This window comes from Osmerus mordax, chromosome 21 (genome assembly GCF_038355195.1).
Source record: "Osmerus mordax isolate fOsmMor3 chromosome 21, fOsmMor3.pri, whole genome shotgun sequence".
NCBI lineage: Eukaryota > Metazoa > Chordata > Actinopteri > Osmeriformes > Osmeridae > Osmerus > Osmerus mordax.
In genome coordinates this window covers 2272656-2297568 of record NC_090070.1, presented here as the reverse complement: position 1 = coordinate 2297568, position 24913 = coordinate 2272656, and the positions used below count along the sequence as shown (strand labels likewise).

Sequence of the window (24913 nt, the reverse complement as noted above, 5' to 3'; positions counted from 1 at the left end):
TGTGTCTGAACACTCAGTAGAATGTGAGCCAGCATGGCTGGTCTCTTCACTGTCTTTGTTAGCGGTGTATTGCCTTGTGGCACAAAAAGGGGTCGCTGCTTTGAGGACAGAGTTGAGAAGACATTTGCCAATTAAATGTACACTAATCTTGAATGTTTGTTTCTTTTCTGCTTTCTTTTTATGGACTCCTACAGTTCGCCAATGTTCAATTATTTCTCCCAGCGTAAAATCAGTTTTAAGACCGTTCTTGTCTTTCTTGCTCAATTCAGATAACGTTCGGTTAACGCTAACTTCTTCCCATAGGTTAACCCTTGTGTTATCTTCGGGTCATTCTGACCCATCAGTCATTGTGACCCACCGTCGTATTGCGACAACTTTACTGCATACAAAAACAAAGTGAAGCATTTTCTTTTAACCATTGGGCTGTCTCAGACCCCCCACATTGCGATGGTCAAAATAAAATTATTTTATTTGTTTTTGTATTGGGTAAAATTGGGTAAACACAACGATGGTTCGTTATGAACCTTTGGGTCATGTGACCCGAAGGCAGCACAAGGGTTAAGTAATTTGTTAACTTCAGTTTCCCATTCCATTTTTTGTTCTTTTCATGCAGGAGCTAATATCAGAAACTAGTAATAGGCTTCTACCAACAGAACCAGGCACAACACAATTAATGTACATTTGTAAATGCTATTCACCGCACCATGGTTTGAAACGCCGGTATACCAAACTGTAACTGAATTGCTCGAAACATATCACGTAGTCGGGGTCACCAAAACTGTAGGGGGTTAAATATTGGCCAAACAACCAAAACGAATTCCCCTATGGTTTAAAGGAAGATGGGAAACTGAACAGTGTATTAGCATGAACCAAATAATGTGAATACAAATAGAATTCCAGGTATTTGACTCTATGGGTTAAATCAGAGCAAGAATGGTCAGAGTACGGTTAAATGAAATACGCATTTAATAACATTGCAAATGAATGAAATCAATTACAAGGCAAACATGTTACAATATGAAAGCTTTAAATCTTACCTACTCTACCATGATCATTGTAAATCAGAGAGAAAGCAAGAGGTGAGCAAGGAGTAGGACAGTAGGACAAAGCAGAACTGAGGAGAAAGTCTCAGGAGCTGAAGAATCCACAGAACAATGCATTACAATTCCCTTTATACACAAGACCAACCAATCAGACCAAATCTTGAATGGGGTGTGAGGGCCATCAAGTTGAGACCGTCCAGAAACTCCAGACTTTAGCATATGAGAGGTGGGGGCAGGTTTGACACCCAGCCTTACAACACGTTCAAAACACGCGTCTAAATAAACGCGTGCTTTAACGTGTCACGTGACACGTTGCCATTTACACAGGTAAATTTTGTCTTCATTTTTGAGACGTGTCTAGCAAACTACACGAAATGAACGCCTGGTTTGGCTCAATCAGCGTCTGGTTTCCAAAATTAAAGTCTGCTGGCTTGAATCTCCGATGGGAAATTATGATAACAATTGTAACAACTAGCTAATACAGAAGTAAAGTAGGTCTAAGGATGCTCATGCAAGCTACTATCAAATACATTGTTGGTTATACATTAGTATGAAGTTGGTGGTCACAATTGCAATACTGTATGATATAAAAATGGTTGCAGAGACAAATAAATGCAGTAATATCAGGCTGTCTGGCTTGGAGCTTTGTGAACTTCCCTTGCGCTGCGATTGCGTTGCCTCAGTATTGTGTGCAATTTGGTTTCACTGCCAACATTCCTCAATGTAAGGCAATGTGCAAGTGTATTTTATTGTAATTTTCAATTACGTATGGGTGTACATAATAAAAACGAAACAGAGTTTCAAGTTCAAGTCTTTTATTGTCAGATGCACAGACCAACACAGGGTCAGACTGGGCATTGAAATTCTAAGGACAAGACAACGCAAAGCAAATTGGAATAACATGACATATAAGTACTCAGAACAAGGCAATAACATGACATATAAGTACTCAGAACAGGGAGTCAGATGGCTGAGCGGTGAGGGAGTCGGGCTAGTAATCTGAAGGTTGCCAGTTCGATTCCCAGCCGTGCCAAATGACGTTGTGTCCTTGGGCAAGTCACTTCACCCTACTTGCCTCGGGGAAGAATGTCCCTGTACTTACTGTAAGTCGCTCTGGATAAGAGCGTCTGCTAAATGACTAAATGTAAATGTAAAATATACAGAAATATCAGTTTTAAAATTGAAGTTAAAATCTGACCCATAGCACACCCCACCCCACAATATCCACATAAATTGTACCCTCTCTAGTTATATCATACAATTACATTCCATCGTAAAACTGCAATCAATTGAAATAGCACTATTCTCTCCCAGCCTTTCAGTCAACACAGGGACAAAGTCACCTTGGAGCAGCCATGACACCAGGCAGCCTTTTTAGAGGAGAGAGAGAGGGGGGCCAATCCAATAACTTTCTGTCTCTCACAAGCTGAGAGTCGCAGAGCAAGTGAAACCCTTATTTTGCCTCACACACAGCCTGTGGGATTACGACAGAGACGGGGTATGATTAAGGGACAAAGAGGGGGAAGGGAGCCTCTCCTTCCTCATGGACAAGGAAAAAATGGGCGTCAGATGCTTTGTGTGTCATTGAGTCAGCAGGCTTGGTTCAGCAAACATGGAGCGTAACAGTGACATACTAAAGAGAGGGGGGCTTTGAACTTGTTGCTGACAGAGTAGTCATCTTACTGTAAAATGTACTGCTTCAAACCTCATCAGCATTCCATTTGTAAATGTATGTTTTATTTTTATATATTGTTTTTTTGTCTGCAGATCAAGACCAGAATGAAAAAAGTGTCTTTGTCTTTACAAATTTACCAAAATGTCTGTGATATAGGGAAGAATGTATTTCAAGGCCTTACTGGTTGTCCATGTCCACAGACAGGAGTCTATTTAATGGACTACAGCATCACTTTTAATCATCTGAGGTCCTCAATCAAGAGTTGTACAAAATAGATTTCCATACCCATTTATTTCACATTCAAGCCACTAACAATGCCTGCTGTTACTTAACTATTCACATTCACATCCTAAAAACATCCAAGCCAGCTTCAAAAGCTGTACTACTATATTTGATTTTGTCAGCTACAAAAATCTACTGTTATGACATTCTCAAAATACATCACATGTACATGGTTTTATTAACATCCCCACAAGCAGAAAACAAATCACTTTTCTGTCAGTTTTTTTACTAATTCATATAATTGAGCTTTTCAAAAAATGTGTATCCATTACAGAGAGAGTGTGCATCAAAAGTAACCAGTATGTAAAATATATTTTACGATATGTAACCAAATCATAATACAAGTGGAACTATGGGTGAAGGTCTGATATGTGATTGTGTTAAAATGCCCTTTAATCACTCATCTGTTACTATCTGATGCTAGAACATGAGGGTCAGCCTCACAATTAGATGATGCAGTGAAGAGAGGGATGACATCATCATGTGAGTGCCCTGCCCTCCTGCACGTCCTCCCCTGGGGTGCTGTGACAACGTGACTGACGTGCCAGCCGCTCTTGCGGTAAGGAGGGAGAAGACTGACCAATCACTGCCTATTGCTTGTCTCTCTCTCAATCTAACTTCCCCCCTCCTTTCCTTATTTCCCCATGCTATCCTCCACTGCTATAGAAAAAGCCCTCAGTCCCCCACCCTCACCCTCCCCTTAGTAGCTCCAGTTCTAGCCAATCAGAGCAGACAGTGGGGGCAGGGCATAACAAACCACCATTCCAGTGCAGCTCTGCTGCATCTCCTGAGAGCTAGCGAGGGCGAGTTGACAGTGCTGAAGAGACACAGGCAGGTCAGGCCTCTAAGTGTGTGTGTGTGTGCGTGCACAGACTTAGGCACAGCTACCACTGCTGCATTCTGGTTTTCTCCCACTTTTATCTCATCTTCGAGCACTACTGGAGAGAGGCACAAGCAAGCTTCTGTGCCTGTTTTTTCCTTGTCATTTGGATAAAAAGGAGATAATCGGAGGATTGAGAGCCCTGTTGGACAGATTTTCTTTACCTCCTTTTTTTCTGTCACCTCCCTGAGCGGCTGACAGCCTCTCACGTACGTGCGGGCAGGATGATAGCGGCACAGCTTTTGGCATATTACTTCACTGAGTTGAAGGATGACCAACTCAAAAAGGTAAGTACTGAGTAGCTTTAAACCTTTTGCTGTGCCTCCCCTTTTCAATGGAACAGTTGTGTAATGTTAGAGGCCCAATGACAGCAATGAATACTGCATATCAATATATGCCTGTGGGGCACAACAGGCAGGACCAAAGAGGATGGATCTTTTGGAAGACTACATTGAAGCCATGATGGATGTTAATTTGATTTAGCTTACCATGGGCTTAGCATAGCTTCATGAATGTTCAGCTTGATGACTGAATGTCCTTGAGAAAGGGAGATGGTAGTGGTGGTTGTGAGGCAAAGACCCTTGTTAAGGAGCGTTTCCGGGGCGTCAGTTGCTGGGGCATCTGAAGCAGGTGTCTGTGAATGGCTGCTGAGCCCTTTTCCTCTCCCTCTCTGCCATCCCCCACCGCCCACATTATCTGTCTGAGTCTATTCTTTGGTCCTCTTACTCCCACTATTGATTTGAGGTCTTATCCTCCCTCTCTCCGTTACGTTGCATCTCTCACTACTCTTAATTCCTTTTAATGCTTTCGAATATACACATTTTTGTTTTGCTAACGCTCCCTCTCCCTGCCTTATTCTCCATCTTTAAATAAATCAGTTTTACATCCTACCCCACCTTGCTTACTGCAATACTGTTCCACTTAGGCCTAAAAAAAATTATTCATTTGTTCCAGAGGAAGAGTTACACCATTATTTAACTAATTTAGATGCTATCACAGATCAGAGCCAACATTGGGTTGACAACTAACAGAAATAAAAATGAAATACGGCTTTTAGAAATTCCTCTGCAACAACACTGGTTTTCATCAAAGCATCAGAATAAAACTGCTGATGCAGGATCAGTCCCTACATATTAATTATATTAATTGTGAGCCGGTAAATCCATCATAGATTACCACTTCCTCTCCTCCAATGAATAGATATTGACTAACCTGTGAGATGGTCTCAGTGTTTGACAGAAGAGATTATGACTGAAGAAGTGCAAGATAGAATTTGTGAGGTCAAATGTGATGTCACAGTGCAGCACACACACGTCTGGCAGTGGTCTGAGAGGCTGCTATAATATGTGATTGACCATATATGGCAGGAGGAAAAGGCTTACGTTGATTCATAGGCTGATTCAGTTCACATGTACGAATGTTCAATAATCACATCCTATAAATTAGGGATATTCCATGAATCCACTATCTCATTTCTGCAACATGACTACAAATCTGGCTTTTGTTACGAACTATACATCTAAAAGGGGAGGATACAGCTCAGTTGTAAAGCATTTGACTGCAGATCAACAGGTCGCAGGTTCAAATATCCTCCGTACTGAACGTCACTTTGGATAACGGTGTCTGGTAAATAAATACATTATTGTTATAAACACTAACATTTGATGTTTAACACACTAGCGCACCACTGCTAGAGCAAAATGGAAAACACTCAGTGATAGAACAATCTGTTCTACTTTTCTGTCTGTCTTTATGTAGGTAATTATGTATACTTACCTGATCTAGGCCTAATACTGTAGAAATGTAAATGACATTGTATATGACAAACAATTTAGCAATTTTCAATTTTCTCTTGTGTTGGTCTTTAGATTGATAAGTACCTGTACTCCATGCGTTTCTCTGATGACACGCTGAAGGACATCATGGCACGCTTCCGGAGGGAGCTTGGGAATGGGCTGGGTCGTGATACCAATCCAACTGCCACAGTGAAGATGCTGCCTACCTTTGTCAGGTCCATACCTGATGGATCAGGTCAGGTCAAGTGTCATGTCGACAAACTGAGAAAATTATGTTTCAATATAGAGTAGACTTGAGTGTAGTGATGTGTCGTTCGTGAACGATTCGTTCATTTTGAACGAATCCTTACAAGGACTCGGGAGTAACGAGTCCTGTCAAAGAGTGATTCGTTCATTTTCTCCTGGCCGCGCATCGGGACTGTTGCATAGGCTCATCCAAGTAAACATAAATGATTCGTTCATTTCCCGAGTCGGTTTTCGGGGACAAGTATTTGGATCATTTTTCACGTGACCTGCATAGGCTCTGTAGTGGTAGCTAGAGGAAATGCTAGAGGGAACGAGTCGTTCATTTCCCGACTCGGTCTTTCTACGAGTCTTTGGATCATTTTTCACGTGACCTGCATAGGCTCTGTTGTGGTAGCTAGAGGAAAAGAACAATTCGTTAATTTCCCGACTCTGTCTTTCTACGAGTCTTTGGGTCCTTTTTTCACGTGACCCGCATTGTATTTTTTAGTAGAGGAAACAGTTTCCTCATTCCCTTTCGCGTGGCCGCTGTTTTAGTAAGACGTGAATGATATTCGCTCAAGTCATCATACTGACTGGTTTTGTTATTTTCACTTTACATTTACACTTACAGTTTAGTGCAGTGTAATTGTTTGCCGTGATAATTAAATGCTAGTGTGATAATAAATGACCAAATCATACAAACTGTCATGATACATTATTTTAATGCAGGAATTTCTTTTAAAATAGTATCTGCTGCTGCACGTCATGCACTAACCTACATGAGAATATGTTACGTGTTTGCAGTGGACGGATAGCCCCCCCCCCCCCCCCCCCCCCTTGAAATGAATGAATGACTCGAAAAAAGATTTGTTCATTTTACTGAACGAGATTCAAAGAACCGAATCAGTAAAATGATCCGAACTTCCCATCACTAATGCATATGCGCGAAAATGAATCTACCAGAATGCGTTTGACAAATCCAATGCCAGGTTGGTTAGAATAGTGAAATGTTTATTGTAGGCCAACAGAATCGAGTATTGAGCCATGTAATAATTGTTTATAGCTAGAGCTAACTATAGCTACAGTTTTCTTGCGAATTCCATAAACGTAGGCTACTGTTGAACGCGTAGGCTACTGAAAAGTCGCTCTTCCGTGGCAAACACTGCAAAATTTGGAAAATTCAACTCATGCGACACCGAAGTTACCCAATCCAAATCCATCCGAGTGCGGTAGATTAGCCGCTGCGGTGCGGATTGCATTGTCATTACATTTTTAAGAATAAATAATCGGCTATATCGTGATATATACCGATATTGTCAGTGCTTACAAATTATACCGTGATAAACATTTTAGGCCATACCGCCCAGCCCTACTACCAGCTACTCTACAATAAATTCAGCTTCACTACACAGAAGCTACCGCTCATAAAAATGTAGCAAGCTAAATTACAAAAATCTCAAAAGTAGTTTGATACATTAGTAGCTACTTTCAGTTAAACAAACTGCATGCAAAGTCAATGCCATTGTAGTGATCAACACAACAGTCAGTCAGATAAAGACTAAAATATGTTTAGATGTATTTATTGAACAATAGCCTAATACACAAAAAACAAATGCATGAGTTTACAAATTAACATGAAATGAGTTTACAAATTAACTTTGCTAAGAACTGTCTCCGACCTCTGTTTAGGAAAACAATTGTGACTACCACTACCATCATACAGCCTTATTATCCATCATTAAGTCACATAGATTAATGAAAAGGGCAATAGCTCCAAACAGTAAAGTGAAAATAAAAGTCTTCTAAATAAGATTTGGTGTGAGGTGAGTGTGTGTATGCGTGTGTGTGTGTGGGGTGTGGATAATTAAATGCTAGTGTGATAATAAATGACCAAATCATACAAACTGTCATGATACATTATTTTAATGCAGGAATTTCTTTTAAAATAGTATCTGCTGGTGCACATGTCATGCACTAACCTACATGAGAATATGATACGTGTTTGCAGTGGACGGATAAGCCCCCCCTCCCCCCTCCCGTTGAAATGAACGAATGACTCGAAAAAAGATTCGTTCATTTTACTGAACGAGATTCAAAGAACCGAATCAGTAAAATGATCCGAACTTCCCATCACTACTTGAGTGGTAAAATAAACTAATACAATTTATTCTGTGCTGCAACCCACATAATGTTGTTTCTCTAAATTATCTATAGAGATAATTGTAATATACTGCAGAGTGCAGTGTTTTTACACAAACTCCAATAACTAACTGGGAATTTAAGATTTCAGCAGACATCTGACTATGCTAATGTTTTAAACGGTTATACTTTAACTGGTTGTATAATAAAGTTAGTTTTCCAAATACATTTTGATTCAGCAAATGTGTTATGTATTTATGTATCATATATGTTATATTTACTGCATGTTATATGTTTCTAGAGTTAGCACGTTCAAAGCACTCTCGCTTTACTCCTTTGCTAGCCCTATCCAGCAAAAATGTGCTGAGGTGTTTGAATAGGCCTTTCTGTGACATTAGGCTTTTGTGTGCATCCCCTGCATTTCAACTTGGCAGGGCATGCCATCTACTCACATTGTTTTGGTCCAGGAGCAAAACAAAAAATATTCTTTGTCTATCTCTGTTATAAGTACTGTTGTATGTTATGCAACTATAATCTTTTTCATGTAATGGCTATCTGATCATTCACAGAGTATATTTCTAATTATATGTGTTAATTATTATGTGTGGCGTGTGGGTAAGAGCAGATTACATTTACAGAAAAATGTCTGTAAGAGTATACACTACCGTTCAAAAGTTTGGGGTCACCCAGACAATTCAGACAGTTTTCCATGAAAACTCACACTTTTGTTTATCAAATAAGTTGCAAAATGAATAGAAAATATAGTCAAGACATTTACAAGGTTAGAAATAATTATTTTAATTTTAAATATTAATTTTGTTCTTCAAACTTTGCTTTCGTCAAAGAATGCTCCATTTGCAGCAATTACAGCATTGGAGACCTTTGGCATTCTAATTCTTCTAATCATCCATTAGTCTTCTATGGTAATTAGCAAACAAAATGTACCATTTGAACACTGTAGTGAGAGTTGCTTGAAATGGGCCTCTATACACCTATGTAGATATTTCATTAAAAAACAGACGTTTCCACCTAGAATAGTCATTTACCACATTAACAATGTTATAGTGTTTTTCTGATTAATTTAATGTTATCTTCATTGAAAAAAGTGTTTTTCTTTGAAAAATACGGAAATTTCTAAGTGACCCCAAACTTTTGAACGGTAGTGTAGTTTACATTACATACAGTACTGTATGTAAAACGCATTTACAACTGAACTGCACAGACAGGCTTTCTCCTACACCTGACATTTGCATCATCCAGCGTCAACATTCCATGTTGGTAAACAGTGCCTGTACCAAAATAGCACACTGATTGTCACATAAAAGCCCACAGAGAGGTATCATATCATAGGGTCAAGCTGTTTAGATACTTTAGCCATCTCTCACTTTAAAAATAGCCCGTACTTTGCTGAACATGGTGGGGTGCTTAGCAGAGTCAAAGGACAAAGTTCAGGCCGTGCTAACATAAGAAACACACTTTTGCCATATAATAGTAATTTATCTGTAGGTCTATATTTCAAGATGCTGCTAAATTCAAGACACTAGGCACATATTCTAAGCACCTCTGTGATGCCAGCACTAACTCTAATCACATTCTTCACAGGTCATGGCAATGAAGATAAAGATAATGTGTGTATATATATATAATGTTGTCCAAGGCAAGAACCCAACAGACTCTGTGTAACTATGTTAATCTAATGTGTACAAACAGAAAATTTTGTTAATTGATCTATCTCTATTTTAACTAATTTTACCAAAAGACACTTAAGGGCTTTGCTTTTGTGCTATTATCTAACTGAGTTCTAAGTTTTGAAATTACTTGCAAAAACACCAAAGTGCTTATGCTGTCAATCATTTACCTATAATTTTATCTACCATCTGACAGAAAAGGGAGATTTCATCGCTTTGGACCTTGGAGGTTCAAACTTCCGTATCTTGCGTGTGAAGGTGACACATGACAAGAAGCAACCTGTTCAGATGGAGAGCCAAGTTTATGAGACCCCAGATGACATTATCCATGGCAGTGGGACACGGGTAAACAATCAAGCACCACCTAACACTCATCTCTCCATCATTTACACTAAGGGCCCTATCTTGTACCCAGCGCAATTGACTTTGTCAACGACGCAAGTATCATTCCCAGTTTGCACTCGACGCAAAGCGGACTTTTCCCTCCACAGACGCACGTAGGTAAATTAGGGAATGACTTTGCGCTCCCAGGGGCGGTTCAGGGAAAAAAGGAGGCGTGGTCCGGCGCAAACGTTCCCTGGTGCTATTTTGCAGTTTCAGAAAAACAATTCCGCCACTGACCAGGAAAAAAGTAGTCTAAAGTCAATGGCACGTTATTTAGATGCTATTTTAAGGGTGCAAGATTGGTCCGTGCACACTGCTGGCGAGGCCAGGGTCATCTTTCTGCGAAGCTACGTTACATTGTTTTGATTTAGGGCGTGTTACATTTCTTCAATGATTATAAAAAGATTTTCATGAGCGGGCAATTTAGTGCAATGAGAAAACTGCTCTGCCTTTCCAATACAATGTCACTTCTCTATCTGTTACGGGCGGCCCTGACTAGGACGTCGGTCTCCTCGGCTGTGAACCGCTCCTGGCGTGCGCCTGGCAAATCCGCCGTTATAATAGCAATCCGCCATGGAACAAGCGCTGCTCTTAAAGGGAATGTGAGATGACGCTCTGATTGGTTTATTGCATGTTATGCCCAAACCACACCCATTAGTAATGTAGCTACTTCGGACCAACCCATTTTAGATTTGCGCCAGGCGCAAAGTCATTTATCCCGCCGGCAAAATAGCAACCACGCCGGAGTCCCGCCCACAAAGTTACTTGCGCTTTGCGTTTTGATGCTTGCGTTTCTGATCGTTAAAATAGGGCCCCAAGAGTTCTACTGATATTTTTCACAGACAGTTGAAGTGGGTGTGACATGAGATACCACTGACATCTCTTGAACCTACAAAAAGCTGCCTATTTGTCAATGAGGATATTATGATTGATTACACTAGGCCTATGTGATTAGAAGAGACAAATGATAAAACAGTTTGACATCAATTGGGGATGAAACTCTTTGAAATCCATCAAGTAATGACAACCACAATATTGTCAGTGAATGGATGACTGATTCTCTTTCCTGTAATTAGAACAAATGACTACCCGACTGGTTTGACTACATACATACTGTGGTATAGGTTTGGAACTGATAATGTGAGAATCTGTCCTTCTGCTCAATGTAAGAATTGTGTTTATGTTTTGTAGCTCTTTGACCATGTAGCAGATTGTCTGGGGGACTTCATGGAGAAGCAAAACATCAAGGATAAGAAACTACCAGTGGGATTCACATTCTCCTTTCCCTGTGCTCAAAGCAAACTTGATGAGGTAAAAGTTTAGAGCACTAATTAACTGCCTTAACATTTTCCCTTCGGTGAAAAAACATTGTTGATTAATTGATGCCAAAGTGGACAAAAACATCAAGACATCCTGGATGACACTTTGCTGTTTTAAAGGCTGTCTTGGTAACTTGGACCAAAAAGTTCAAAGTCAGTGGCGTGGAAGGAATGGATGTGGTTAAGCTTTTGAACAAAGCAATCAAAAAGCGAGGGGTGAGTGTGTCCTTCACAACCATATGAAGACCTGTACCCTGAGCTTTCCTAATTTTGTTTAGCTCAAAACAAAACTATGTTGTGATTTTAAGGACTATGAGGCAGACATCATGGCAGTGGTCAATGACACAGTGGGAACAATGATGACTTGTGGATTTGATGACCAGCGCTGTGAAGTAGGCATCATCATAGGTAAGGATGCACAGTTCCATAATCACAATTTCAAAAATCTATTATTCATTCAGGCTGCCTGAGGGAATAAATTGTGATGAAACAGAACTTAACCGTACAAACTTTCTTAACAACCTTTGAAATTATTTTTGAAAACTTCTGCAGGTCTTCGAAGAAGGCAGGTAGGTAATGGAAGGGGATGCTCCTAATATGTGGAAGCTAATGCAGGTTCTATTGGTATGGTTTCTTACAGGTACAGGTACCAATGCCTGCTACATGGAGGAGTTGCGCCACATTGACCTGGTGGAGGGGGATGAGGGCCGCATGTGCATCAACACAGAGTGGGGTGCCTTTGGGGATGACGGGTCCCTTGAAGACCTGCGCACAGAGTTTGACCGTGAGATAGACCGGGGCTCTGTCAACCCTGGGAAACAGCTGTAAGTCTCAAAGACTTGCAGCTCTTGCTAAGGGAGTTATAGTATGTGTTTATGGTATTTACTATTTCAATGTCCCCTATGTTAAAAAGAAATGTAAGTCCAAATTTGGCAGGGGAGATCTCTGTCAGGTGTAACAAGTGCCAATCCATGAGCTTATTGTTCATGGTCAGGTTAACATCAACCCTAACTCTAACACTTAATGTTAACACTAACCTGAAGTTATGTGTAACACTCATGAAATCAGACAACTTACATGTTCCCAATACTGCTACTACTACTGTACTGTAAATGCTATATTGTGCTGAATTGTGTCATTTTACAGCTAGGTTATGATAGAGTTTGACATTAGCATGAGTAAACATGAGTTAAGAGGACATGTATCCTTGGGTTTACTTACAAGTGATAAACTTCATTGTCCCTTACTGGTCAGGTTTGAAAAAATGGCCAGTGGGATGTACATGGGAGAACTGGTGCGGCTCATCCTGGTCAAGATGGCCAAGGAGGGGCTGCTGTTTGAGGGACGGATAACCCCTGAGCTTTTGACAAAGGGGAAAATTGAAACAAAGCATGTTTCCGCCATTGAGAAGTAAGTACAGTGTGCACCGAGGGTCCACACTGTCATTGTGTCAAACATCAGCTGTGATTTGAATAGTCAACCGTCAATCTGCCAACAAACGCTTTGGGGTGACATATTTTACGTCCTTTATCCATCCCGCTATTCCAGGAGCAAAGAGGGCTTGAGAAAGTGCATGGAGATCTTGACAAGACTGGGGGTAGAGCCTTCTCAGGAAGACAGCGTTGCCGTGCAGCACGTCTGCACCATTGTATCGTTCCGCTCAGCTAACCTCATTGCAGCAACCCTGGGTGGCATCCTTTACCGTCTGAAGGAAAACAAGGGCGTTCCTCGTCTGCGCACCACTGTGGGCATTGACGGCTCACTCTATAAGATGCACCCACAGTGAGTAAACAAGTAATCAAGTCACAAGTTGGTACATGACTGAAAAACCAAGGAGTGTGAAAGCTCCAAAAGAAACATTATAATGCCATGCAACCCAGGTGTCCACAATAATGATGGTACAACAGCTCTTAAAACATGGAACACCATTTTTGACAAAAAAACTTTTATAAAACCATTTACCAATCCCCACCCACATTCCTGTCTCCCTACAGATATTCCCGACGTCTCCACAAGACAGTGCGACGTTTGGTGCCTGACTCTGATGTGCGATTTCTCTTGTCTGAGAGCGGTAGCGCCAAGGGTGCCGCCATGGTGACAGCAGTGGCATATCGTTTGGCTGACCAGACACGGCAGATCGCGCAGACGTTGGCAGAGTTCCGTTTGAGTAAGGCCCAGCTACTGGAGGTAAAGAAGAGGATGAGGACGGAAATTGAAAATGGCCTTGGGAAGGGTACCCACAAGGACGCAACCGTTAAGATGCTGCCCACTTTTGTCCGCAGTACACCTGATGGAACAGGTGACTAAGATGACATGTTGAGGGAAATTAAAAATGAATGAAATTATGAAGTTATTTGTACGCATACAATTTCTGTTGAGTTGAGATCAGTTGAGGGAAAAGTTGGGTAAATTGTATTAAATATTGTACGTTTTTTTTGTAAGCATTTTTTAAGCTTTTCCACTTTCTCATCCAACTGTGATCCTTCTGTTTAACTGTTTCCCAATTGCCTTCCATAATCTAGAAACAGGCCAATTAAGGTCACAGTCCTCATGCAATTCAATCTCCTTTCAAACCAGAAACAAAATTCCCTAAATAGTCATGCAGTAATTGTTGGTTCTTGCGGAGAACGGAGACATGACATGCTGTTTTTGGATGCTTTTATATAGGCCTTAGTGGTCCCCTAATACTGTATCAGAAGTCTCTTTCCCCAAATTCAGCCTTGGTGCAGAATTACAGCCACTACTAGCAGTCCCACAAGGAGCTTTCCTCAGAACGCGCTGTTTTGGTGTCTGTAGCTTTAAATGCTAATGAGAGCGGAGGGGCGGCACCATGCGCTAATGTTTACAATGGATGTATCGCAATGGCTGTAGCCCCGTTGCTGTAAGATGCCTCGAATTTGCCCATTCTCATCTGATAACCCTGGTTTGCAGAGGTACACACTCAGTCATTTCAATGAGGGGAAAGGCGGATATCGTGCGCGCCATAACACCAACAGCAGAACGGTTATCCAAATAACAAAGAAGTGTACAACACTCACGTAACAGCATGTGTATTCACACACATACTTGATGCTATCTATCTTTCCATTAGGAACAGTAACTCAAATGTTAGCTGCAGAGCTAATGTTACAGCCACATTCTAAGGGTAGCAAGCTAGGTAACCATATACAGTAAAGCTACAAAATGATATAGCGTTAGTTAACTTACTTGTCCTTAGTAGCTGGATGAAGGAGAGTTAGTACTGATCCAGAATTTAATTTCAGCAAGGCCAGTTTTGTATTAGCTCAAGTTGAGGAAACAGTCGTGGCTGAAGTGTTTGGCGCAGACATACAAAACAAATGCGCCTACAACAGAAGTTGTGTAGGCGCATTTCCAGAGAAAATAAAATTAAGATACTGGGTCTTCAGAGGCTCGGATGAAGGAACTGTATAAAGATTTTTTTACATTCAAACTGAGCAAATGTAATGCTTCATTCTTTGCAAGCCATGATGTCTCTCGAGGATAAAAACACTTGCACGGTCGTAGCTCAGTTTCTTATTGGCGGGCCAGATTCTCTGGGCGGGCAAAGCAGAGAGAGGGGAGGTAACCTTACTCCTTGTGACCTAACAAAGAGGAGATTTTCAAACAGAGCAATTGAGCTTTCATTTTCTGAAAGGCGGAGAAGAACACCCAGGGCTTGGTTTACACCGATCGAAAAATTCTAGCCACTGGGGGACCAAAGGCAGGCTAGGAGAACTCATATTCATGTTAAATAACCTCCTAAAGTGAAGTTTTCATGTCATGTCACCTTTAACACTTGTTCCTTTCTTGTAGAAAATGGAGATTTCTTGGCTCTGGATCTTGGAGGGACAAACTTCCGTGTTCTGCTGGTCAAGATCCGCAGTGGAAAGAGACGTACAGTAGAGATGCATAACAAAATATATGCAATTCCCATTGAGGTCATGCAGGGCACAGGAGAGGAGGTAATTATTTACTAAGTAGTCATACCCTTCCATTTAGCAACAATCCTGCTGCAGTCTAACAAACTGTATCAGAATGTAAATTAAAAAAGGCCCTTTGCTTGGCATATATACATAGCCTTAGTTAAATGTCTCAAAACCAGATTCCAACATAATAAATAAGACAACTTTTATATTTCCCCTCTCAGCTCTTTGACCACATTGTGTACTGCATCTCTGATTTCCTGGACTACATGGGTATGAAGAGTGCCCGTCTACCTCTGGGATTCACCTTCTCCTTTCCCTGCCATCAGAAAAGCCTGGATGCAGTAAGAGCAAACTAATAACTAACTACATTTTGATTTGCGTTGCCAAATATTTGTAATGGAAGCCCCTATCCCATACAGGTTAAGGCTATGAGCAACCTTATTTGTTAGTCTGCATTATTGACATATATTGTTATGGTTTAATAATAATGTTTCTTAGGGTATCCTTGTGAATTGGACCAAAGGCTTCAAAGCCACTGACTGTGAGGGAGAAGATGTAGTGGAGCTTCTGAGGGAGGGAATAAAAAGAAAAGAGGTAAGAGAAGAAAACCCCATAAATGCAAAAATAATAAAAAATAATACTAAAAAAGAAATGTGTAAGATGACTTATTATGGGTTGTAAAGGGGTGGGAAATTCCGGACATTCTGATCATTTTCTGGAATATTTTCATGGGAATTTGTTTGTTTCTTAAGCAAGGTAAACAAGGTATTCAATATAGGTGTAACCATAAGCCAGTTTTTTTCAAATATTGTTGCAAAAAAAGAAAAAAGACTAGCGGCACAGTAAAAACAGCCCTATAGTGGGAATTCAGTCAAATGCATGCTTTCATCACATGAACTGTTATTTCCTTCACCAGACAGTACAGACATATCTTAGCATCTCTCACCCTACTGAAGGCAATGAAACCCAAACTAGGTTCTGTAAAGTTGATCTGTTAAAATGTCCCTTCATTTGTGCTTTTTACAAGGCAAATAAACTTATAACTTGAAGTTTAAATGCCATCTTCTTCAGATGAATATATCTGTCGATGTTAAGTATAACTGGCAAATATTGAACCAATACATAGACAATCTTGTTTCAAAATTGCTAGCTTTCGAATGCCATCTTCATCACACTTGTCACTGTCTTGCAAGACACCAGCATGCTAATCAAACTAAGATCAGATCTTGATTTACTATGCTATTGATCATAATGCAGAAACAATTATATATGTAACAAGGCTTGTTTTATCAAACCATTACTTGTATGTCTGCATGAGATGCAGTACATCCAAAATTCTCCAATAAGTCCTATTAAATTTATGAAACTTTCTGCTAATTCCAAAATATTCACAGAAATTCCCATGGAAAGTTTCCATCTCATTCCTGTGGTAATCCAACACCAGCGTTACTTTATAGACAAGACAAGACATTTCATACTTCCAGTTTCAACAGTAACACAGTTTTTCAGTTTATTCTATTGATTTTATCCCTTTAGATGGAGGACCCAGTAGGTATTAATTGAGTAGGAATCTGAAATTGCAGGTAAAGCAGAGCTGTTGTGCTGAGATGTGGATAAAATAGCATGGATTTCTAACGGAGACGACACACAATAAAGGGAACCTTTCTTGACATGCTTTAAAACTTTTTTTGTGAGATTGTGAAATCGTAGTGACTACTTTCAGAACTTTCATATATCAGAAATGTCTATAATTTGGTGGCAAAATCTGTAACCCAGGAAACAAATGGTATCTACCTGTTTGTGTGATTTGTGTTTATAGGGAAGTATAGACTATAGCGGGTCTGTGTGTGGTTCAGTGGGTTGAATTGCGCTTGAAGTGTTATTTGAAAACCAAACATTTGCCATTAAATTGCATTCACAACTGAAGTCTTTCCGACAACTGGGGGCAGGTCTGGATGTAGAAATTTGATAATTTGTACCAAAAAATATTTTAATTAAACACAAATTCCATGAGTCACAGCTTTTAGGAAGCACTTCCATTGTGAATGGCTTGAAATGCTACATTTTGGCGAATCCTTCATTTTTGTTAATGCTAATGTTAACTGTGCTGTGGGGTTTTGTTATGTTTGATTAATACTGCACTGTTCATGCAATATTTGTTTTTGCAATTCCACATCATGTTTCTTTTTTGTTAATGCTGCTCTGTTGCTGTGTTAATGTTGTTCTGTTAGCCTTTGCTTAGCTAATGTTTTTGTGTTGTAGCCTATAAATATAATTTGTGTAAATATAATCATTCATATTTACACAGGTTTGCTTCAGAAAATAAATGCTCATATTGTATCCTTACAGTTGTACTTATGTACATATTGCCTATAGGAATTTGACCTAGATGTTGTAGCAGTTGTGAACGACACGGTGGGGACAATGATGACATGTGCATACGAGGAGCCCACTTGTGAAGTTGGACTTATTGCAGGTACAATGCTTTTCTACTTACTAATAGTCATGTAGCCATGCAGCACAACACAATAGAAAACATTTAAACCCTAAATTAGCCATTTCTTCAAAATCTTTATGTACTGTAGGTATACTCACCTGGAAGCATCAGAAACAACAACTTTGATTTCAATATGGCTGCCTTGTCTGAGACATTGTGTGCTTCCTATTAGGGACTGGCAGTAACGCATGTTACATGGAGGAGATGAAGAATATTGAAACGGTGGAGGGAGATGTGGGCCGTATGTGTGTTAACATGGAGTGGGGAGCATTTGGAGACAATGGTTGCCTTGACGATATCAGAACACAGTATGACCGTGCTGTGGACGAGAACTCAATGAATGAAGGCAAACAGAGGTAAACATCCAATCTGTTAATGTTAACTATGTAACCGCGTTGGTTATATTGTTACTCTAGGCTATTACTTAGGACCTTAACTATATGGATTAATAGACCATGTTTTTAGTTGGGGTTAAAATTAATAACTTTACTTCCCACGGTTGTGTCACAGGTATGAGAAGATGTGCAGTGGCATGTACCTCGGTGAGATTGTGAGGAATATCCTGATTGACTTGACCAAGCGTGGGTTTCTTTTCCGGGGACAAATCTCTGAGACTTTGAAGACCAGGGGAATCTTTGAGACCAAGTTCCTGTCCCAGATAGAGAGGTAGGTACACATTAGTGTAGGACTTTTTACCATGCAATGCAGGTATAGAAAACATTTTGCACTAAACTTTTGTGAAAAAGAGAATACAAATAATTCCTCTTTACATTGCAAGTAAACATGCACAGAAATTGTCCATTTAGCAAAATGCACACAATGAAAATTGACTAAATGAATATTTACTTCATCAACCAACTTGACAGACCCGTCTCTCATACATCGTATTTGACGTCTCACCCTCTTCATCACAGCGATCGTCTGGCCTTGCTGCAGGTCAGGGCGATTCTGCAGCAGCTGGGGCTGGACAGCACTTGTGATGACAGTATTATTGTCAAGGAAGTGTGTGGCACAGTGTCCCGCCGTGCAGCTCAGATCTGCGGAGCCGGAATGGCCGCCGTGGTGGATAAGATTCGTGAGAACAGAGGCCTGGACCACTTGGACATAACCGTGGGGGTGGACGGTACCCTCTACAAACTGCATCCCCAGTGAGTAATAAAAGGCAGCAGAAAGGGTCAACAAGGTGTTTTACTGACCACATTCAGTATGTCTCTCAGTTCCAAATGTATGTTTATCTGTCGGAACAGCGGCGACATTTTGAAATGAATACTAGCACGGCCTCAAAATGGCCATTCTTTTTATACTCATTATTCAGTGATCCAGTACAGAAGCTGTGCTTACATGGCACATACCACTGAAGCCAGTAAGTGTATAATGAGCCATGTTTGAGAAACTGCTTTAGTCATATCATTAGGGTTCCTCCAGTAGGAGGGAACCTATTGTTTTTGTTAGTTTTATTATTATTATTATTATTATTGTCCTTGCGCCCCAACCCAACTCAATTTTATTGGTCGCAAATTTTCTAATTTGGCACATTGATACTACAGGTCAGTGGGTACCACCACACCAATAATGGGCCACATTGGACCATAGGGGGCGCCACAGGCAATGCCCAAAAGTCAGATTTTCAAAGTTATGGCATTTCCACCCCATTGCTCCAATTCTTCTGAAACTTGGTGTACATGTCTCATTTGTCATGAGGAACAAAAAAGCCTCAAGGACCCATAAGGTCCACCATGATGGATGTCAAGTTATCTGGGTGTAACGTCAGTGACTGACTCTAATTTGACAAAGGCCTAGGGCGACGACAGAGGACACGGTAGCAACTCAATCTCTTTTTTCACTTTTATTTAGTAGGTGAGTAAGTTGAAAACCTTTGGGTCATGAAGAAAAAAGGAGAGAACATACACAATTAGCTCCCCGCTAAAATAAAAACGTCATAAACATACAAATGAATAAACAGTAGCAAACGTACTCATCGCACAATTTATAAAGCAATTAAACCCAAGCGCACGGACCAGACGCGCTTCTTTACTTTCACTTTGATTCAAACAAACAAAACCGAACAGACAAATCCTCTCCTCAAATGCAATGCTCACTCACCAATAGCGTCTCTGTTGTCTCCTGCACACTGACGCCTGGGACACACTGGCTGCGAGGCGCCTGGACGCGCCGCGCCACGATCGGCTACGACTGAGCAAAAGCTGTTCACACCAGACGCGCATTTCTCTGCGCCGGTCACCAAGCCTTTCAGCTACTCTGAGCTTTCCTTTACGCTGACATGGTACATAAACATGGCATTGGCTATATCCCAGCATTGATCCTTATGTAGCCTATGTTGTCCTTGTCAAATTGGTGCTGGGGGTCATACAACTCCCTGTGCTTTTCAACTTCGAGAATTTATTTGATGTCATCCATCTCCTTGAATTTCTCGCTGACTTTAGAAATCGACTTGGGGTTTTCTCTTGGTAGGCTATGTCTGCACGTGTGTGTGTTGTGTGCAACGCGTGACAACTCGTTTCTCTCAAGCAAACAAAACAACTACGGGCATGCTAGCTCAACAGATCAATCCGGTTATTTTCATTCATTTTCATCAGGGTAACCACATGTAAAGGCCGTTCGTTACCAACATTGTGTAATTATAAAGTCTACAACTTTAGAAATGTGCACCGTAGTCTACAATTAATGGAGTAAAATCTTAATAACATGTTTTTGTTATTCAAATATATCAACTAATGTGGTGTATGTCATCATCCTGCAGCCGATTTCGCAAGCGTCTCACAAAAACATTAGACCAGCTGCCGAAACGATCGCTGCAAATCGCAGGCAATCGCGGCGCTTCGCAGCCAGTGTGGTCGCTCCCATTTGATAACATGGGCGCGGAAAGAAAAAAGGCGGCGCCTCAAGGCACGTCGCAGCCGATCGCAGGCAGTGTGTCCCAGGTGTGATGCACCCTGTCCAGATTCTCCTTTTCTGCACACCTGTCGCTCATTAAGCCAGTGCCTTTTATGCTGGATCGAGCGGAAGCTACCTCTCGCTCGTTGGCGCTTCTCTCCCTTCCTGACGCTATCGGTATTGCGCTAATTCGGAAACATATTTATCCGAAACAAAACAACAACTGGATACTTGTCTTAACAATGGATTTTCCTGTACACCGACATTTTGCGAAAATCTTCAAAATTGGTCTTCTCTTAAACAAAAGGTCCAATTTACTTGAAATTTTGTACAGATGTGTAGAATCGATGTCTTTCAAAACGTTACTTGAGACAAATGAATCAAATACAAAATGTCTGAAAGGGGTGTATTTATGTAAATGTCCACATTGCCACAATATCTTTGTGTCAATAAATCAAATATAATTTTGACTGATGGTTTTTCAAACCTAATAGGGTTCAAGATGACATCACTCTGAAGTACCATAAACTTCAAACCAAAACATTTCACTTTGGTATGTCAAAATATGATTGAATTAGAGCTGTGTCAACTTTGGCTGAATCTAACAACGCATACCACAGGAGAAACAGCTTACCTTTTTACACAGTAACTGAACATGACAATATTCAACACTGAGAATAGCTCAATGGGCTGGGAAGGTGACCTGCAAAGTATACGGTCTGTAGGTTTGAATCCAGCTACAGTCTTGAGCCTGTCTTAAATTTGAATATCTGTTTAGTTAAACAGGATGACATCATTTTGAAGTACCATGCACAATTTCACCTTGATATGTCAAAAGATCATTGAATTACAGATGTTTAAACTTTGGCCGAATCGAACAATCCGTGCTACAGGAGAAACGGCTTCCTTTATTTATACAGTAACTGACCACATATTCTCAGCCTTGAGGATAGCTCAATGGGTTGAAACGGTGTCCTGCAAAGTGCAAGATCACAGGTTGAATCCGGCCAGGAAATTTTGATTATCTGTTTAGTTAAACAGGATGACATCATTCTGAAATACCATGAGCAATTTCATGCAATTTCACCTTGAAATGTCAACCGTTTCTTAACCTTTGTCCCAAAGCTGACCAGAGCTAATACTATGCCCTTTCTATTCGTAAAATCTCAACCGTTGGTGTGTAGCAGAGAGGATAGAGAGACTGACTTGTAATCTTATGCTCATGAGTTCAAATCCCCATTCAGCCTATTGTTGTTGGCCAAACATGAAGTAGTTTTGCTCTCTTGTTGTCCAACTCTTGACCTTCTACAATGTACATTTTTATAATATTTTGCCATTTTGCGGAGGATCCCGCATCGCTGCATGCAGTAGTTGATACATTTTGTACCAAAAAGCATGCCAGCTTGCATACTGTGAAATGTTACGGTATGTACAGCATCATCATAAACTAAAAAATAAATAGCTGTGAGCCACTCAAGCTAATACACTACTGTTTGCCACCGGTGGAAAGAGACACAGAGTTGGCAAGTGAAGAGGTGGTATATTGAAGAGGAGCTATATAAGATCACTACCCTGCATATGATGTCTCCAAAAAAATGAATACCAGATTCCCCAAAAATGACTAAAATTATCAACTAAATTGAACTCTTAGATGTGTCCATGGAAAAGTTTTCTCTATGAGTTTTATTCTGACCCTGTGACTCTTTTAATTTTTATCCTCCCATCCCCTTCAGCTTCTCACGGATTTTCCATCAGACAGTCAAGGAGCTTGCACCCAAATGTGATGTCAACTTCCTGTTGTCAGAGGATGGGAGTGGCAAGGGGGCAGCCCTGATCACTGCAGTGGGCTGTCGCCAGAGAGAAGAGGAAAAGCAGCAGCACTAAGCTGACCTGACCGTGTCACCCCTGGAAACAATCTGCTGCTTCAACTTTTCTTAACCTGCTACACGGCCCTTTCCTCCATCTCCCTATAGCCCTGCCACTGGCAGCCGTGACTCCACATCTGCCCAACCTGTCTCATGCCCCAGCCAGAGAGACAGTCCACATTGGGATTTAATTTACAGATTTAACTTTTATTTATTTACCAGTGGGTTTATTATTTCAATATTTGTTTATTTTCCTCAATAGATAGATTGTTGTCAAGTATCCGATAAATCTTAACTCTTTAAGTGCAATATTTGTTGATTAGTTTTGTATAGAGGGAAAGACAATATATTCCTTGTATTTATTTAGGAGGCTACATTAGATCTCTGAATTTTGTTTTATGTGTGGACAACACACTTCAAATTATCTGTACTTTTCATATGCAAGTGAATAAAATATATATTTAAGGGGAGATGCCCTTATGGAACTAGTTGCTAAAGCCAGAAGAACCTTCTCCTAAAGGGCTTGATGCTGAGGGGGCTGAATGCAGGAGTCACGGCTGTAAAATCATGCTCATTTTACACATCACAAACTCACGTTATGTACTAATAATCCTTATTTTGTGTACATGTCAATGCAACTTAATTGAAGTAATGCACCTTTCACAAAACCACCCTCCATAAGAGCTGGGAGAATCAAGCCTCTCGGTTAAAGTGTTAGCCTATCTTGTTGCTCTATGTGAACTACTATACTTTAGATGTTGTGTTTAATCCTACCACTATTTGTGTGCACAAAGAATAAATGTTTATTGGGCCCTAAGAAAAGAGTTGATACTCAGCGCTTTTGTGTGTATTTGTTGCAGAGTGTCTGTGAGTCCTACTGTAAGATGAACTGTAGCTATGTCCAAAGCCGTATGAAGAATGCATGCCATGCCTTATATTGAGACAATTAAAGGAGGGTACTGGGACATTTAGATTTTTACATCATAGGTGTGTTCAAAACAGTGACCTGGGTTCATTAAATTATATTTTGTTGTGCAAAAAACCCTGGTGAGAAGTCTCTTTTCTGAATGTAAGAACTGAGCAGGATGGGCTGATATAAGTGCTAAAATTATGGCACGCCATTAGGGCCAAAAGTCTAAGTTAACGTTTGTGTACAGACGTTAAATTTAAACATGTTTTTAACGTCTGTACACATTTGGACCATCTATGCTTCCATGCTATTGGTTGGCGTCAACATACCCAACCCTTTTTGACGTTGGGACCAACATAGCCACCCCCTTTTTGACGTAGTGTCTGCGCTAGGCTGTACGTAGTCCTACTGTGATCATGTGGGCTCTTAGGTAGCTATTTTTTTTGCATTTGGGACAGTTCATTTGTGTGGGGAAGAGCAACTTGTGCGGTTTATCCTGTATCACACTCCAGTCCAGTAGGTGGCGGTAATGCACCTATTCATAGATGCCACCTACGACACCTCCAAATAGAACGCCGCCATATTCACGACCGATCTCGCCCAGTATGGCCGCCCACACTGCCCATTTGAATGAGAGAGAGAGGCAGAGATAACTCAAGAACATTTCAATTTTAGGCTCCGATTCTTATTTGTTACCCCCAGTTTTCCTTTGTCCCTTATTATCTGCCCCAGGCTTGCCCCAATTGGCTTTCCATGACAGAGCTATAAACATTTATCTTGTGCATAACCCCTCCCCATACAGTGGGGATAGCTTGAAGGCTTTCAAGAGTACGGATGCTTATCAATATGCTGTGGCTGGATGGGTGAATGACCTGAAAGTGCGGCACCTGGCCACCAAGGACTTATATTTAATCATGCAATCATAGCAACTTTAAAATCTGTTAAAGAGATGTAATGAGTGGCACTACACATAACGTTAAGTACATGGCATTTTATTATGTTTGAGGTATAACTTGTCCAGTGGGGCAAGTACATTTCTCTTCCACTTGCCCTACAAAAAAAGGGAGTCAGGTGGCTGAGCGGTTAGAGAATCAGGCTAGTAATCAGGTCGCTGGTTTGATTCCTGGTCGTGCAAAATGACATTGTGTCCTTGGGCAAGGCACTTCACCCTACTTGCCTCGGGGATAAATGTCCCTGTACTAACTGTAAGTCCCTCTGGATAAGAGCGTCTGCTAAATGAGAAGGGAAACTAGGCCTACAGAAGGTTTACAGAAGATCTTCGACCTCAACTATTATTATGCTATCCATTATAACAATAGTAGGAGAATTGGCCTTTAGTCTTTTGGTATAGAATGAAATACCAGTCCGGGGTTCCTCTTTCGGCTGTTG

The 24913-nt window shown here is 40.7% G+C and overlaps 1 protein-coding gene across 3 annotated transcripts; it reads left to right on the top strand.

The window, feature by feature from the left end:
• The first annotated feature begins 3743 nt into the window (after window positions 1–3743).
• LOC136965034 (hexokinase-1) lies at window positions 3744–23646 on the top strand. 3 transcript variants are annotated; one of them, XM_067259016.1, is made up of 18 exons: window positions 3744–4167; window positions 5749–5911; window positions 9925–10073; window positions 11304–11423; window positions 11552–11647; window positions 11740–11839; window positions 12072–12255; window positions 12686–12841; window positions 12980–13213; window positions 13426–13730; window positions 15245–15393; window positions 15579–15698; window positions 15856–15951; window positions 17734–17833; window positions 18027–18210; window positions 18365–18520; window positions 18769–19002; window positions 22483–23646. In XM_067259016.1, the coding sequence occupies exons 1-18, from the start codon at window positions 4105–4107 to the stop codon at window positions 22631–22633; spliced, it is 2760 nt and encodes a 919-aa protein (XP_067115117.1). In that variant the 5' UTR covers window positions 3744–4104; the 3' UTR covers window positions 22634–23646. The 3 variants fall into 3 exon arrangements, with proteins under 3 accessions (XP_067115117.1, XP_067115119.1, XP_067115118.1); XM_067259018.1 differs by lacking the exons at window positions 3744–4167; window positions 5749–5911; window positions 9925–10073; ... (1 more) ...; window positions 11552–11647; window positions 11740–11839 and having other exon boundaries at window positions 12190–12215; XM_067259017.1 differs by lacking the exons at window positions 3744–4167; window positions 5749–5911; window positions 9925–10073; ... (1 more) ...; window positions 11552–11647; window positions 11740–11839 and having other exon boundaries at window positions 12230–12296.
• The last annotated feature ends 1267 nt before the right edge of the window (window positions 23647–24913 follow it).

What these genes read in the sequence shown, in the direction of transcription:
- LOC136965034 (XM_067259016.1), top strand. Translation starts at nt 4,105, where the DNA reads ATGATAGCGGCACAGCTTTTGGCATATTACTTCACTGAGTTGAAGGAT. An exon ending in TCCATGGCAGTGGGACACGG is followed by an intron (nt 10,074 to 11,303) that starts GTAAACAATCAA and finishes TATGTTTTGTAG; the next exon opens with CTCTTTGACCATGTAGCAGA. An exon ending in ATCAGAAAAGCCTGGATGCA is followed by an intron (nt 15,699 to 15,855) that starts GTAAGAGCAAAC and finishes AATGTTTCTTAG; the next exon opens with GGTATCCTTGTGAATTGGAC.